The sequence below is a fragment of the Rattus norvegicus genome, chromosome 18 (assembly GCF_021556685.1).
Source record: "Rattus norvegicus strain SHRSP/BbbUtx chromosome 18, alternate assembly SHRSP_T2T, whole genome shotgun sequence".
NCBI lineage: Eukaryota > Metazoa > Chordata > Mammalia > Rodentia > Muridae > Rattus > Rattus norvegicus.
The window spans coordinates 63,277,714-63,294,962 of NC_141551.1; the positions used below are offsets into that span (position 1 = coordinate 63,277,714).

Below are 17,249 nucleotides of genomic sequence, written 5' to 3' on the forward strand. Positions count from 1 at the left end.
TCAGTCTGGAAGTTCCTCAGAAAATTGGACATTGAACTACTTGAGGATCCAGCTATACCTCTCCTAGGCATATACCAGGATGCTCCAACATATAATAAAGACAGATGCTCCACTATGTTCATAACAGCTTTATTTATTTATTTCTAGAAGCTGGAAAGAACCCAGATGTCCCTCAACTGAAGAATGAATACACAAAATGTACATTTACACAATGGAGTACTACTCAGCTATTAAAAACAATGATTTCATGAAATTCATAGGCAAATGGATAGAAATAGAAAATATCATCCTGAGTGAGGTAACCCAAACACAAAAAACACACATAGTATGCACTCACTGATAAGTGGGTATTAGCCCCAAAGCTCGGATTACCCAAGATACAATCCACAGACCATATGAAGCTAAAGAAGAAGGATGACCAAAGTGCAGATGCTTCAGTCCTTCTTAGCAGGGGGAACAAGGGGTTGGGGATTTAGCTCAGTGGTAGAGCGCTTGCCTAGGAAGCGCAAGGCCCTGGGTTCGGTCCCCAGCTCCGAAAAAAAGAACCAAAAAAAGGGGGGGGGGACAAAAATATTCACAGAAAGAAATACAGAGACAAAGAGTGGAGCAGAGACTGAAGAAAAGGCCATCCAGAGACTGCCCCACCTAGGGATCCATCCCATATACAGCCACCAAACCCAGACAATATTCAGATGCCAAGAAGTGCAAGTTGACAGGAGCCTGATATAGTTGTCTCCTGAGAGGCTCTGCAAGAGCATGACAAATATAGAGGCGGATGCTCACAGCCAACCATTGAACTGAGAATGGGCTCCCCATTAGAGGAGTTAGAGAAAGAATTGAAGAAGCTGAAGGGGTTTATAACCCCATTAATACAATACCAATCAACCAAATCTCCCAGGGACTAAACCAAAGAGTACACATGGACAGACCCAGGTCTCCAGCTGCATATGTAGCAGAGAGGGTGGCCTTGCTGGGCATCGATGGAAGGAGAAGCCCTTGGTTCTGCCAAGGCTCAATGCCCCAGAATAGGGGAATGTCAGGGAAGGGGTGGGTGGTTGGTTGGGGGAACACCCTCATGGAAGCAGGGGGATGGAGGAAAGGGAGTTTATGGACATGAAACCGGGAAAGGGGATAACATTTGAAATGTAAATGTAAAAAATCCAATAAAAAAGAAATAGTAACATTAGAAACAATTTTACTTTTCATCAATATATTCAGAGTCTAGAAGCTATGACATTTACAACTGATTTCAGAATCAGAAAACTAAAAGATAGCATGTAATTTGCAAATTTCAAAATACACTTTTAGATATGTTTCAAGCACAGCAGGCAAACTCCACTTTCCAGGCATCTGCTCAGCACCACAGTACTTGCCTGTGTTAAGATGTAACTTCTTTGTGCCTCTTCTATGTCAACTAAGCTGGCATTAATATAATCATTTTCAGCACTCTGCAGTTTAACACGACTGTGATCATCTGAAAGTAGAGAATGATAAATCGTAACTGTCATTTCAACCTCTCCATTACTTTTTATTTGATGCTAATATTCTAAGGTAATTAGAACTGACAGAAGAAATAAAACAAATTAACACCAAAGGAGAACTGACACATATCCTTAGTTATCGATTTCTTTTTTTTTAAATAAGGAAGTGAGAATATAACCTTGTTACTGGGTGTTGGAAAGAAGTGCTACTGTTTGCACTCCATCATCTACGGTAACATGAAAAACTGTCCAGCATGTGCCGTCAAGTGACGAAGACACTTACCTTCCTGGAAGCGAAAGTCATCTCAATCCTCAGTGCCTAGGAACTGAGATCTATGTGCAAAACCGTAACTGGGCTCAAACTGAGAACAGACCCTTCATTTCTTGGTAGCATGAATACAATTGTATTTAAATAATTCTTAACAAAGAAAAGTTAAAGTAACTGGATCATCCAAACTGTATTCTTTATAAGAGTACTGGAAACACTTCATTACTTAAGACTACTAACAGGTTAGACACATTTCAATATTTTAAAAATAAAATTTTCAGATTTAGAATTATTCTAATTTCAATGTCTAAAATGCAACACTTAGGGGTTGGGGATTTAGCTCAGTGGTAGAGCGCTCCAGAAAACAAAAACAAACAAACAAAAAAACAAAAAAACAAAAAAACCCCAACACTTGACCTTGTATCATTTAGATGAGGGAGGAAGAAAAACTGAGGAGCATGTAAGCACTATCATGTAAGCAGTTACTCTAACTTAAATTTAGAATCTTAAACATAAAAACAACACAAGCATAAACTAAGTTACAAACTGAATGTATGATGTTTAACTTCAGAGAATATATTCTGTGATAAACTACTCCCCTCAAAGAAATCTGCCCTGAATATTACTCTCTTTCCACTGTCTCTTGGCTTTTTCTTCTTTAAGCTAGGGTCTCATGTAGCCCAGGCTGGCCCTCAATCAACTGGATATGCAGCAAAGAATGATCTTAAAATCCTAATCCTTTACGAATACCTCTCACAGCTTGGCTACCCCTATTTCTATCCTCCTTTTTTTTTTCTTTCTCCTCCATCCCACACCTTTTTGTGGTAGACCAGGCTAGCCTCAAACTCATAGATCTACCTGACTCTGCCTCCTGGAATGCTGGGATTAAAGGCAGGTGTTACTTTACCTAGCTGTCAGGCTATCATTTTTTTTTTTTTTTTGGTTCTTTTTTTTCCAGAGCTGGGGACCGAACCCAGGGCCTTGCGCTTCCTAGGCAAGCGCTCTACCACAGAGCTAAATCCCCAACCCCTCAGGCTATCATTTTTAAACCAAAATCCATAAAAACGACTGTAACAAAACAAAACCCCAAACTGTCTAAACTATTTAAGATAGTTTGAAGGTACTCGGCCCCTCCTAGATCTATAGGGAGTGGCCCTAGTAGAAGGATGTAGTAGGTGTGGCCTTGTTGGAGGAAGGGACACACAGTCTCATTCTGCTTGGGCTAAACCTCTGAACTGTAAGTCAGCCCTAATTAAATATTTCCATCACAAGAGTTGCCATAGTCAGGCTGGACAGATGGCTCAGAGGTTAAGAGTGCTGACTGCTCTCCCAGAGGTCCTGAGTTCAATTCCCAGCAACCACATGGCGGCTCACAACCATCTGTAATGGGATCTGATGCCCTCTTCTGCTGTGTTGAAGACACAACAGTGTACTCACATAAAATGAAAAAAGAAAAGAGGCCAACTAGAAAAGAGTTGCCATAGCCATGGTGTCTCTTCACAGCAGTAAGACCCAAAGACACTATTTCTTCATACTATAACTGTTAAATGGCTTTAGTTTCCAAATGAATATATCTCAGATGTTCCTATTAGAATGAACAAATGACCTCTGTAAATATTATATGTCACTTGCCAACAATCTTGCTATAGTAAATAGTAATACGATCTTGCTATAGTAAATCACATACACTAGTCTTCAGGGAAAGATGACGTCAGTAAGCACTTTTTTTTTTCTTTTTTTTTCTTTTTTTCTGGAGCTGGGGACTGAACCCCGGGCCTTGCACTTGCTAGGCAAGCGCTCTACTGCTGAGCTAAATCCCCAACCCCCAGTAAGCACTTTTTAAAAACTTTTTTGTTGTTGTTGTTCTGTTAACAGTTTAATCATCTTATAATTGATACACTGTACAAGATACTGGACAGCTTCCTACTTAACAAAATAAAGACCATTATGTCTCCTGGATAACATGCTAACAGAAGAATGCAAGCTCTCAGAGAAAGCAATACAACCACCAAAATGTAGATCCCTCTACAGTATCCTGCAAAGGGGTGCATTCCCTCATGCTGCAACCACAGAAGAATACAAACCCAAAGTCACACGCACACGCACGCACAGGCACAGGCACACGCACAGGCACACTGTGCTAGGAATTCAGTTCGTCTGCATAATGTTTTCCCAGACCAAGGCACGGTGTAGAAGCTAGAACTACAAAAAAGCTTAGCAGCTTAAGTGTGTTCCCTGTTCCTGGAATTCAGATATTTCCTTTCAGTCTTTAACCTAAAACTTTACAGTAATCACACCCAATGACTAGAAGCACAGCAGGCACTGGATACTATGTGAAAGTCGCCCAAGGTCCAATGCAACTACAGGGCTTTGTTTCACTGTCTAATAATAATTTATCCAATCAGCACAGGAAAACTATATTCTCTAGGGTTTAAAAAACAAGTTTTAAATTGTTGTTAGCAGATGAAAATAGAAAATAGTAATCCTTATAAAATGTAATAGCTTTTTAGAATTAAGCACAGCTGATGACTGAATCTGTATTTTCTCATCAGGAAACCAACCTCTCAGATCCACAGCTCTATGGGTTGGGGATTTAGCTCAGTGGTAGAGCGCTTGCCTAGTAAGCGCAAGGCCCTGGGTTCGGTCCCCAGCTCCGAAAAAAAAGAAAAAAGAAAAAAAGAAAAGAAAAGAAAACAACGGTGAGAGCAGACCATGTGGCACACCTTTAACTTCAGCTCTCCAGAGGCAGACACAGACCATCTTTTTGCATGGTCTTTATGCATGCATGCATGCATGCATGCATACATACATACATACATACACACACACACATACATGTAGACACATTAACTTTTTTATTCAAAAGAATAAAAGAAAAGTTCTAAAAAGAAAACAGAGAGCTCTGGGTGTTAACTAAAATACACCACCTTGAAATATCTAACAAAGAACACACATACATGCATTTCAGGAAGTGAAACTGCCATCAAAACCTTGAGAAACTGTGACTTTACAATTTCCAAACAACAAAGACAAAGGACCCTGCCTTTTCACTTACCAGGAATCGCTTACACATGCTCAGTCTGAATAAACATGCAGGTTCCCCGACAACCTGGGGGTTAACTGCTTCTTTTCCCTGACCCAGTAGTGTTAGCCAGTTCCAAATCTGTGAACTGTTTTAATATTTAATTTAAATTTAAATCTTTAAAAAATATTAAAACAGTTTACAGATTTGGGACCGGCTAACACTAAAGATTTATTTTTTCATTACATGTATGTATGTGGGGGTGTGAATCATGTATGAGTATGTGGGTGCTTTTAAAGGCCAAAAGAGGGCTTCAGATTCCTGGAACTAAAGTATCTGGAGCTTTAATCTGCCAGATGCAGGGAACTTGAGACCTTTTAAAAGGGCACCAAGAGCCCTTACCTGCTCTTTGGCGTCCTGAATTGTTTATTTCTAACACGGAAACATTTGACTTCACAGTTAGAAAAAAAAAAAAAAAATCACATGCTTTCTCCTCTTCCGTTTTTTTTCTCCAGACTCTCTAAAGTGAGATCACCAAAATGGCACATGAGTTGGGAAGTCCACAGTCTTGCTCAACATTCTATGGCTACAGTTCATGCACACATCTCTGCCCCTGTCTCTGTCTCTCTGCCCCTTGCCCACCCATCTTTTAAACAATAGAGGAAAGAGAAGGAACCACACTTCGCAGGCTCTCACACGTCTCCACTGAGAACAGTACCAGCAGCAGCACCGTGAGGAAGGAACACGTTTTATTATTCTGTAGGATATTATTTGTTCTTAACTGTTATCACTGACTGAATTAGTGAATCATAAAATTCAATATCTAACAGTACTGTAACTTAAAAATTGGATAAAAATGAAGCCCACCCATTTCTGATGAAGTCTCTTTGCCTCCTACCCTCAGTATCTTCTGAGAAATTATTTCAGCTCTCAAGAAATGACTCGCTCAGCCTGTGGCTGACGTACACAGAAACTTCCTCTTTTGGCATTCACAACCAACTGAAAAAGAACTCTGTAGTGTTCACCCAATTCATCACTATCCAAATGCCTCTGCTGCTGGAGAGTGTCACATGTCAAATAGAGGGGAAGTTCATGTTCATCATGGCAGAAACCCATTACAAACTCACAAGCTGAGCAAAGTCAGGACAATTCTACTGATACAGTATTATTAGTTATTTTTTCTCCTTACATTTTCCTAATCTCTACTTGGGGTACTTCCCTAATAAGAACTCAGCACATCTTATAGTTATGTCAACACTATTCAACTTGAAAAACTGATATAAAATATAATTTTTTTCATAAACTGAGCAAGGAGTCTTATGAAAAGACAGAGCTAAATCTAAGTACCATAACCACTATCATTTTAATAGAGACGAAATATAAATCTAGCACGGAAGTCTGAACATTTCAACTGTTTACTTATAAAAAAAACCAACACACTTATAAATCGCTTCTCACTGACCATACAACCGATTTGAACTACCAAAATGCACTGTTAGTGATTATGACATGCCAGACACTGTCACATCTTACTAGGCTGTCACCACCTCAATCCTCATAACTTTATAAAGTAGATGGTACACTATCATGTCCATTTTGCTGATATTGGGAAGTAATGTCATCATTCTTTTCAGACTAGAGGGATTTGAACTAAAGGATTTCAATCACACAAAACAGTTCGCTGCTACAGACAGCAATTGGACAATTCCAATCATTTGTGTGATCGACTTAGAAGAAGAGAAGAAAGGCCTAGACAGAGTTTCCTTAAGGTCATGTTCAATCATTGGCACCCTATTTCTATGTATTGTTTAGGGAGGATTATGACTTCACCAGGGCCCATGAATAAGGCAATTCCATTATTTTGACTAGAGTACTAGTGCTTGGGATGTAGCTAAACAGACAGAGTGCTGGCCAGGAACACCAGACGACTAGGCATTAACTCCCTAGTCCCTCCTAACCCGGATGATGACAGATAGGCCTGTCATCCCAGCAAGAATACCACAAGTTCAAAGTCATCCCAGCCTCAGCAACTCCTGACCAATGTTAGACTATCTTAAACCCACAAATAAAATAGCCTACATGTTTGTGTTAAACAGAAGAATCACATCCAATTTCAGTTTAGTACTATGTTCCTCTTCCAGAAGCCACATGCTTGCAATCACACCCTATGTTAAGCAGACTGCTGCAAAAGAAAAGAGAGCACGAGAAGGAAAAGATGGAGTGAAATGACTGCTCGGTCTTTATTATTTTTACCAAAGAATCACCCTTAACATTCCAATGACAAGTACAAAATCTTTGACATTCCTATTTTATCTAAGTCTTTGAGTAATTTGAAATTCCACTTCATTCACCTTCATTTTTAATTCCCCCAAATTCTGAATACAGGTAGCTCTGAAGGACAGGCCATGCTCTCCCCACTCAGAGCACTCTCCATGAGCACTTCAGCTGCACCATCCAGTACAAGTTCTACAGCAGAGCTTCCCAGACAATGAAATGTAGCTTCTACAGGGGCCTGCTCAAAATTCTACCTTAGGACAAGATTCTAGGTCACTTAGTCAGCAAGGAGGAAACATTCCCTCAGGCCCCCAACCCATTATGATTTGCCTTTAAAATGAAGCTTGCGGTAGTCCAGGACCGTTAGTCACCACTAAGTCCCACCTTTCGTCCTGGCTACCCAGGACCAACTTTAATAAACTATTAACATGATATTGGTCCAATTTACACTTTACTGTAATTCTCGCATTTTTACAGTGTTGTGGTTTGTCAGGAAGTTATCTGTATTTTGATGCTAATTCCACTGCCCCTAGGACAGCAGCCTAGTCATGTATTCAGGAATCAGTTGACTTCACCAGAACCTTGCCATTGAATTTGTAAAGTACAGGTAAGGGGCAGGTATAGGATAGAAGGAGGCCTGTCATTGGAGGAGAAAGAAGGATGGGCGGGAGAGAAGTTTGAAGGAAGAGGAGGAGACTAGAACAGAAAGGAAAGACAGGAAGAGGAGACGGTGAGAAGCCATGGCGGGTGATGTTAAGATTCTGCTCTGTGTATTTACAGGTTATTAATGTTCTCAAGGGATGGATGGTACCGGGCTTTGTATGTTTAAATGGGCAATTATATCTTACCAATTGGGTTAAGGATTATTGTGTTGTATGTTCTTTTATGTGAGGGTTTGAGTGTAAGAAAGTGTGTGGCTGAGATGTGTGTCCGCCAAGATATCTAGCAGATATCTTGGGACACCGCGGTGCGGACCTAGCGGGGTAAACGACAACTACTCTTTTTTATTATTATATTTTTACAACAACATTACAGGCATTCATTTACGTGTGTATAATTCTTCATATATGCATGTAACTATGTATGTAGTATAAAACTATTACATCACAGAAGGTACTGTGTGCTATTTCACATTTCTCTCACCCCATCTCTAACTCCATTACTAAACACAGTCTCCGCTACTGAAAGGCACACACCTTTAGTCCTAGCACTTGAGGCAGAGGCAGGTCAATGTCTATGAGTCTAAGGAGAGGCTGGTGGTCCACACAGCAAGTTCTAGGACAATCAAGCACTTAGAAGAAAAACAAAAAGTCAACTGGACGAAGGCGCTGCCAGCACTGCAGAGGCAGAAACAGGTAGATCTCTGAATTTGATGCCAGTCAGGTCTACAGAGTTGAATTTTAGGTCTACACAGAGAAACCCTGCCTTGAAAATAAGTTACAAAGGGGCTAGTAAAATAGCTACTATTTAAAGTGCTCACCATGGAAGCCTAACAGCCTAAGTTTGTAGAACCAAATCCCAGAAATTGTCCTTTGATGTCTGCCCTTGTGGGATGATGTCACAGGTGAGGCAGGTACAAGATAGAAGGAGGCCTGTCATTGGACAAGGAAGGATGGGCGGGAGAAAAGTTTGAAGGAAGAGGAGGAGGCTGGAACGGAAAGAGGAAGAGACAGGAGGGAGAGGGAGAGAAGCCGTGGCAGGACAATATGGCGGTGACGTTAAGATTCCACGCTGTTCCTTTACAGGTTGTTACAAATGTTTTCAATAGATGAATGTGCACTGGGCTTTGTATGTTTATGTGAGCAATTATATCTTATCAATTGGGTCAAAAGTTATTGTGTTGTGTGTTCTTTCATGTGTAGACTTAAGTGTAAGGGAGTGTGGGGTGGCTGGTCTGGGCCACCACCGAGTTGGGATGTGTGTTTCTGGCATGGAGACCTGCCTTGGGAACTAGGTAGGTAGAGAGATTGCTGATGGCTCAGAGAGAGGCCTTTGGCAGTGTGATAGGGGATGGAGCAGAGCAGGTGAGACGCTTTGCTGACTGAGAATTAAGATATCCAGCAGATATCTTGGGGCACCGCGGTGCTGAACCAAGTGAGGTAAAAGACAGCCATACTTTTTTTTTTTACAACAACACACTCTTGTGCTGTGACATATATACCCACAGGCAATAATAAAATTTTTAAAATTATATTTAAAAATAAATGTATGTAATCTCTTGACACTGGATTTTTTTTTTACTCTCAATCTGAATTCTCTGAAATCTACCCATTGTGTGTGTGTGTGTGTGTGTGTGTGTGTGTGTGTGTGTGTGTGTATGGTTTGTTCCTTTTTATTGGTTAGCAATATCCAACAATATAAACTTACTAATCACCTATTACTGAAAGACATTTGAGTTGTTCCCAATTTGAACTCATTACAAATAAAGCCATTATGAATATTCATTTACACATCTGTGCATGAATAGGGTTTTCATTTCTCTGAGATAAATGCTAAAAAAAATCTAACTGCTAGGTCACAGAAGTATAAATTCAGGTGTGTGAAGAATACTCGTATCATTGGGTATGGTGCCATATGCCTTTAATCCTAGCATTTGGAAGACAGAGGCAGGCAGACCTCTGAGTTCAAGGCCAGCCTAGCCTACAAAGAGAAAACCTGACTGGGGGGAGGAGGGGGGTTCAGAGGGTATAGCTATACCATTCCTATCAGCCACTTAGGAGATCAAGGTTCTCTGTAATCCTGGGGTAGTATGTCCTCTGTTTAGTAGGTATGTACAAGTATTTCTAATAGTTAATGGTGTTTTTCTTGTTCATATTTATCTGCCTTATGTATTCATACCTTCTGTCAACTTTCTAGTCAGTCTATTTCAAATATATCCCTAGTCAATCTGTATTCATCTCATTCTCCAAGACTTTTAAATGTCCACTTACTCCTTTTTATTTTGAGAGGAGGTCTCACTATGTATTTGTAACTTGTCTGGAACTCCCTATGTAATCAGGTTGGCTATGAACTCATAGCATCCCCTGCCTTAGCCGCCCAAGTGTTGGATTGAAGGCAAGCAGTACCATTCAATAACTAGTCTTATTTTTCTGAACAAGGTCTTTCTCTCTGAAGCCCAGATGAATAGAGAACTCAGAGCATTCTCCTGTCCTGGTCTCGCAAGTACTAGAGGTTGTAAGTAGCAAAGACAGACAGACAGACACACACACCTATTACAATTTCTAAAAACTATATATAATTTATGCTTTTGGTCTCTTCTTAAGACATCTTCAACAGCCTTAGATCCTGAATTTTCTCCCGTTCATTTCTTCTGGACAATTACTATCTCTTCCTTGCATTTAAGTACTTATTTATTTAATAGGTAATAAAATCATTATGTAAATGTTCAAATTATTCTGAAGTTGGCCAGTGGCTATCAGACTGGCTTAGGTATCTTCATGACATACTCCTATCAGTTTTTACTTGTTTAAGTCATGTCTGTACTTTACAGAAATTTGAGACATTCTAAACTCTCCCTTCTTTCTTCCTTTTATTTGTTTTGTTTTGTTTTATTTTAAGACAGGGACCTACTTTGTAGCTCTGGCTAGCTCTGAGATCTGCCTGTCTGTGTCCTGAGTGCTGTGATTAAAGGCATGTGCCATCATATCCAGGCCCTTTTTGAGCCCCTTTGTGAAACAGAGCCTAGCAGTGTTGTTCAAGCTGCCCTTCAGCTCACAATTGTCCTGCTTTTGACTCCTGAGTGCTAGGAACACAAGCTTTTGTTACTGTACCTGTCTAAGGGATTACACGTTGTTCCAGCCCCAGAGATCAGCATTTCATCCAAGGAGCCCTATTTCCTTGTAGTAAAGAATGAACTTGAACAATTAAAGCTAAGTATGCCTGGTGCCAACATTGCTCTTAACACTTCTCAGTGAGGTTGAAGACATGGCTCAGTGGTTAAGGGCATGTCCTCTTGCAGAGGACATGAGTTTGGTTCCCAGTATCCACAATGGGTAGCGCACAACAGCCTACAACTCTAGTCTCAGGTGCAGCAACACTCTGAGCTCCAAAGACAAGTGTCCATACATGTTCATGCCTACCCACCCCAACACAGATGCATGCACATACAAGTAAAAATGTTAAAAGAATGTCTCATTAAAGAAGGCTAATCAACATATGGATATGGCTGTCAAATTCAAACCTATCTTTATAACTGGGCAAGCACTCTATTTCTAAGCTATATATTCCCAGCCTTTTCTACATATCAGTACTCAGTGAAAACCAGGTCTTCACATACAGCAAGTCTACTCTAACAGTATAGGGCTCACTCTAGCTCACTTGTTACACAAGGTCTTTCCTTTAGGGACATTATCACCTTTCCATGCCTTTTAAACAACCCCAAGGGCAGTCACACTGAATTAGTCAGTGACTGAGAAGAGTAAGTAGAGGGAAGTGTTTTGGTTGGTTGGTTTTTGAGACAAGATCTCTTTGTTGTGTATCTCTGGCTGTCTTGGAACCTGCTATGTAGAACAGGCTAGCCTTTAACTCACAGAACCTTGAACTCAAAAGATCCACTTACCTCTGCCTGAGTAATGGGATTAAAGGCATGTAACAGGGCAGTGTAATGGTGTTTTCAATACTCCCTTTGTTATTCTATTATCCATAAATAGCAAAAGAAAACTGGAACACCCTAGCTATGAATGAATGAAAAATGGAAGCTAATATATAAAATCTTAATTAAATAGTTAACAAACAACAAAAGAACAAAAAGACCCCACAATTTTTCAAAAGCTTGGGCAAAGAAATCTATGTCAACATGCTACAGACAGTTGCACATCCATGTATATACTATTATGAACCATTCACAACAGCTAGGAAATGAAACCAACCCAGAAGTCCTCAGCCCAGCATGACTTCTGGCACCCAAAAACAAACAAAACATAACCCAAACAACTCCTTACTGGGGGATGGAAACTTCAGTCTGGAAAGGGTAAGGAGGAAGGCTGCACTTGATAAGGAATCAAGAGATGGAGGGGGAGAGGAGGGGACAAATGGACAAATAATGGTGAGATACAATGAGGTAGACCTGTACTTCCAGTCAGTTCGGAGGCCGAGGCAAGAGTATCTAAAGTTTAAGACTGGTTTCTTGCCTAGGCTTACATGCTGGTTCAAGGGCCAGCCTGTGCAACTTAGCAGAATGCTGTCTCAAAAGAGAAACAGTACAAAAGGGATAGAGATGTAACCTGCCAAGCATGCACCAAGTCCTCGCTTCAATCCCCAAAAAACACAAAGAGTATAAATCAACTGTTTCCAGATCTCTAGTGAAGCTTTCCACATACTCAGAAATGTTCTCTAGGAAGAACCTGCAAAGAATCTACACTCTGTATGAATAACACAACAATGAATGTAGTGGTTAACAGTTCACTGTCTATAAAACTAGAATCCAATGTTATCCTGTTTACTCATGAACCTAATTCCTTGATTTGGACTTAATACAGAATAGTTTCATTCCTATATAAATACGTTCAAGAGTTAAAATAAGCTATATACTGCTCTGTTAAGGTCATTTCTTTCTCTGCATAATAAACTCTAGTGTCTTCACTGAGTTCTGGTTCTTTTATGCTTTGAATCTACTCCAGTTCAGCTGATGGCTTACAGAAATGAATTATTAAAAAGACAAACAGCTTTGATTCAACTTTGATTAAAAATGAATATTAAAAACAAGTTTTAAAAACTGAAGACAGAAATACTCAAGTCCTCTAACAGTTAATGAAAAGCTTTTAAATAATTTTCATTACTGACAACATTTTTTTAAGATTTATTTATTTATTATATATAAGTACACTGTAGCTGTCTTCAGACACACCAGAAGAGGGCATCAGATCCCGTTACAGATGGTTGTGAGCCACCATGTGGTTGCTGGGATTTGAACTCAGGACCTCTGGAAGAGCAGTCAGTGCTCTTCACCACTGAGCCATCTCTCCAGCCCATGACTGAGAAATTAAAGCATCAAACTAAAATGTCATCTGTATTTTTAAAGTTTCATTTTGATAAGGAAAAGTTAAATATGCATTTTTCTGGTTATTATCCTATAACCAAATTTAGATTAGTCCTAGAACATGTCTCTGTAATTGTTAGATACAGAGTTTCTATATATTTTGCCTACTATATCAAACTTGGTACAAACTTGGTGCAAACCTCCCATCTTCTCTTTTTAAATATAATTTAGAAAAAACCTTTTTATAAATGTACATATCTTATATTTAGGTGTATGACTATCTTCTCTGCCTATATGTTACGTATGCCAAGTGTGTGCTTGGTACCAATGGATATCAGAAAAGGGCATCTGATCCCCTGGAACCAGAGTTAAAGACAGTCTGTAAGCAACCTGTAAGTGTTGAGAACTGAGCCCAGGACCTCTGCAAGAGCATACACTCTTACCCACTGAGCCGTCTCTCCCCCAAGAAAAGTTTTTACTTTTCATTTCTTACATTTGAAGTCCTCATCAATGACATCACTAATCTGAGTCTTTGGTATAGTCCTTAACCATGACGCGAGTGCAGCTGAGCAAGTTTTCCCTTCTGTCAGTCTCGCAGAGGCTTACTCATTTCCCTAGCTTCTAATCATGAACCCTAAGGAGGTTGATTCTGCAAACCTGACACACATCACAGGTGGATGAGTCACACATAAAGATAGGTATGCTATTGTGTCAATTCCACTTCGCTAAGATAAGGGCAATCTTCAGCACCTCTGGCAATGCAGAATTAAATTTAATACACTTCCATCAGCAATACCTTCGTAGGCTATGGAGGGTTAGGTGAGAAGTCAATCTTAAATAAATTCAAATTTCTGCCCCTCACGAGATTCAGTGACAGGTGAGAGATAAATCAACTTCTTTGTAATACTGTGTCCTCCATGAGCCCACAGGGTCTTAGCACTTTGGAGGCAGAAGAAGGAGGATCAAGGCCAACTTGGGTCTGAGAAAGGGAAACTTTCTTTTTTCAAAAAGCTAAGGCTAGCTGTGGTGGCTTAAAACTGTAACCCCAGCATTTGGGAAGCTGAAGCAGGAAGAATTGCCCAGCAGGGGAGGAAGAATCTGTAGAGACCATATCCAGAGGTTAAGCAAGGCCCCTGGTTGGGAGATTGGGTCACCCACCCTTCTCAAAATTTTAACCCAAAGTTGCTCCTGTCTAAAGAAAATAAAGGGCAAAGTGTGGAGCAGAGACTGAAGGAAAGGCCATCCAAAGACTGCCCCACCTGGGGATCCATCCCACATGCAGTCACCAAACCCAGACACTATTGAGGATGCTAAGAAGTGCTTGCTGACAGGAGCCTGATATAGCTGCCTCCTGAGACACTCTGCCAGAGCCTGACAAATACAGAAGCAGATGCTCATGACTGAGTACAGGGACCCCAATGGAGGAGTTAAAGAAAGGACTGAAGTAGCTGAAAGGGTTTACAACTCCATAGGAAGAACAACAATATCAACCAACCAGACCCCCCCCCCCAGAGCTTCCAAAAACTAAACCACCAAACAAAGAGTACACATGGAGCGACCCATGACTCCAGCCGCATATGTGGCAGAGATGGCCTTGTTGGACATCAATAGGAAGAGGCACCCTTGGTCCTGTGAAGGCTTGATTCCCCAGTGTAGGGGAATGACAGAGCGGTGAGGTGGGAGGGGGACCACCCTCATAGAAGCAGGGGGAGGGGGGATCAGATAGGAGGGTTCCGGAGGGAAAACCAGGAAAAAGGATAACATTTGAAATGTAAGTACATAAAATATCCAATAAATAAATAAATAAATAAATAAATAAATAAATAAATAAATAAGAATATGTGCTGGTCTTCTAGTTTTAGTTTCCAGAACCTTCATGGCAGATCACAGTCATCTTTTAATTCAACACATTCTCCTAGCCTCTTCAGATACCAGGTACACATTTGGTACAGAACTACAGACAGACAAAACCTTGATATACATAATAAATAAATTTTAAAAGCCCATAAACACAGACTTGTTGCCAGGTGTGGTAATGCATACCTTTAATCCTAGCAAAATGAGAGGCTGAGAAGGTTGATCTGAGGTCAAGGACAGCCTGATCTATACAAAAAGTTCAGACCAGCCAAGAGTACATACTGAGACCCTCTCTCTAAAAGAGTACCATGTCATTTCACTGGAGGGAGAAGGTAAGTCTCTAACTTTTTGTTATTTTCTCTCCACGTATCAACTCATTTAAACACATACTTACTGAGAATATTCTTCTTCTGTAGCAGAATGGACTATGATTATAGATCACACACACACACACACACACACACACAAAACATTGCTTCCACAACTTCCTCTACATGGTGAAAAGATCAGCCAGTAGGCTGTCAAGTTGGCATTTCATGGAGAAGACTGTCACTGTCATTAAAGAGAGGAGTGATACTTCAGTGAGGGAGCACCATATTTGAACTAGTATGTTAGAACTAGTCATAATGGGAGAATGCTAAGTAATTCAGTCTTACTGAAATGAATAATTTGTAGGAAAATAGGCTATAAGAAAAATCTAGGTGTATAAAGGAACCTAAAGGTATATAAAAAGTTAGGATGATGATAACAAACTTAAATGGGCCGGAAAACAACTTGGATAGTATGAGAAAGGAAGAAAGCAGCAATAGATTGGTGCTCTGTGTGTGTGTGTGTGTGTGTGTGTGTGTGTGTGTGTGTGTGTGTGTGTGTGTGTGAGAGAGAGAGAGAGAGAGAGAGAGAGAGAGGGAGAGAGGGAGAGAGAGCAAGTGCCTGTGTAAATATACACACATGTCTGTTGCACATGTCTGCTGAAGTTGAAGGTGTTTTGTGAGCCACCCTGTGGATACTGATGACTGACCCCAAGTTCTCTGCAAGAGTAGTATTTGGCTCTTAACTCCTAAGCCATCTATATAGCCCCAATACTTTAGAAGTTATGTAATAAATCACAAAAACAAGTATATACATAAGAAAACATTTTAAATACATCGTGGAAATCAAAGTTCTAACTACTCAGTTACTAATTAGATGTGGAAGATGAATAAGGAGTCTGTTTCCAGTATTAATCAATATGTAAATGGTGGTACCAGTTACGAACAGAAGGAGTAAAGCAATATAAGGAATAAGCACCCTACTGCTCATGAAGACTAACTCCATGTCAGGTTGGCACATGACAACAGAGATGGACATCTGCAAACATCTGGAGTTAAGACCAAGACTGCAGATCATGTGATGCCATGAAAATCAACACGGCAATTGGCCCCAGAAAATGAGACCACTCATAGATTAAGGAAAAATAGTGCAAAGATCCTTGGACAGAATAAAGATCAATCGAGGATGCAAGGCTCTAAAAGAGGGAGAGCCTTTACAGAAAAAGTAAAACAAGTCTTTGAGAAGGAAGATACAGTCAACAATCTCACAAGACACAGAAGGGTAAGAAGAGAAAGCAAGGGAAAGTTTTCTAAAGCATTTGAAAGCTAGTAAGTGTCATTAAGTTCCAGTGAAGAGGGTATGGTAGGAGCATGGGGGGGTGTGCGTAAAGACATCACAGGTGATCGGGACAGACAAAGGAGAATTGATCCTTTTTTTTTTTTTTTTTTTTTGGTTCTTTTTTTCGGAGCTGGGGATCGAACCCAGGGCCTTGCGCTTCCTAGGTAAGCGCTCTACCACTGAGCTAAATCCCCAGCCCCAGAATTGATCCTTTTTATCCACACCCCCCACCCCTTTCAAGACTGCCACCACTACCTGGTTTCTTTTATTTTTTTTTTTAATTTTATGTGTATGGGTGTTTTGTGTACATGTTTATCTATGTACCACTTGTGTGCCCAATGCCTGCAGAGGCTAGGAGAGGGCATCAGATTCCCTAAACTGTATGTAGTTAGAGATGCTGTGAGCCACCATGTGGGTGCTAGGAATTAAACCCGTGTCCTCTCAAAGAGTAGCCAGTGCTCCTCTAAGCCATTTCTCCAGTCCGAGAATATACTCTTTCTAAACTGTTGTGTACAGCTGGGCAGTGGTGGTGATGGTAGAGCAGACCTTTAATCCCAGCACTTGGGAGGCAGAGGCAGGGATATCTGTGAGTCTGAGGTCAGCCTGTTCTACAGAGTGAGTTCCAGACAGTCAGGACTACACACAGAAATCCTGTCTCAAAAAACAAAAACAAACAAAAAAAACCCTGTTGTATAGATGCATAGATCTACCTAGGAAATAAAG

At 40.4% G+C, this 17,249-nt stretch overlaps 2 protein-coding genes across 4 annotated transcripts in view; one reads left to right on the top strand and one right to left on the bottom strand.

Annotated features, from left to right (window-relative positions):
• The window catches only part of Ptpn2 (protein tyrosine phosphatase, non-receptor type 2), a 64,722-nt gene that overhangs the window by 29,556 nt on the left and 17,917 nt on the right, over window positions 1–17,249 (bottom strand). For all 3 annotated transcript variants that reach the window (NM_053990.3, NM_001414231.1, XM_087592060.1), the window contains 1 exon segment: window positions 1,374–1,474. In NM_053990.3, the coding sequence (NP_446442.1) occupies window positions 1,374–1,474 (101 nt within the window).
• Window positions 1–17,249, top strand: part of Tmsb10l1 (thymosin, beta 10 like 1) — a 98,628-nt gene that overhangs the window by 25,192 nt on the left and 56,187 nt on the right. The gene's annotated exons all lie outside the window — the stretch shown is intronic.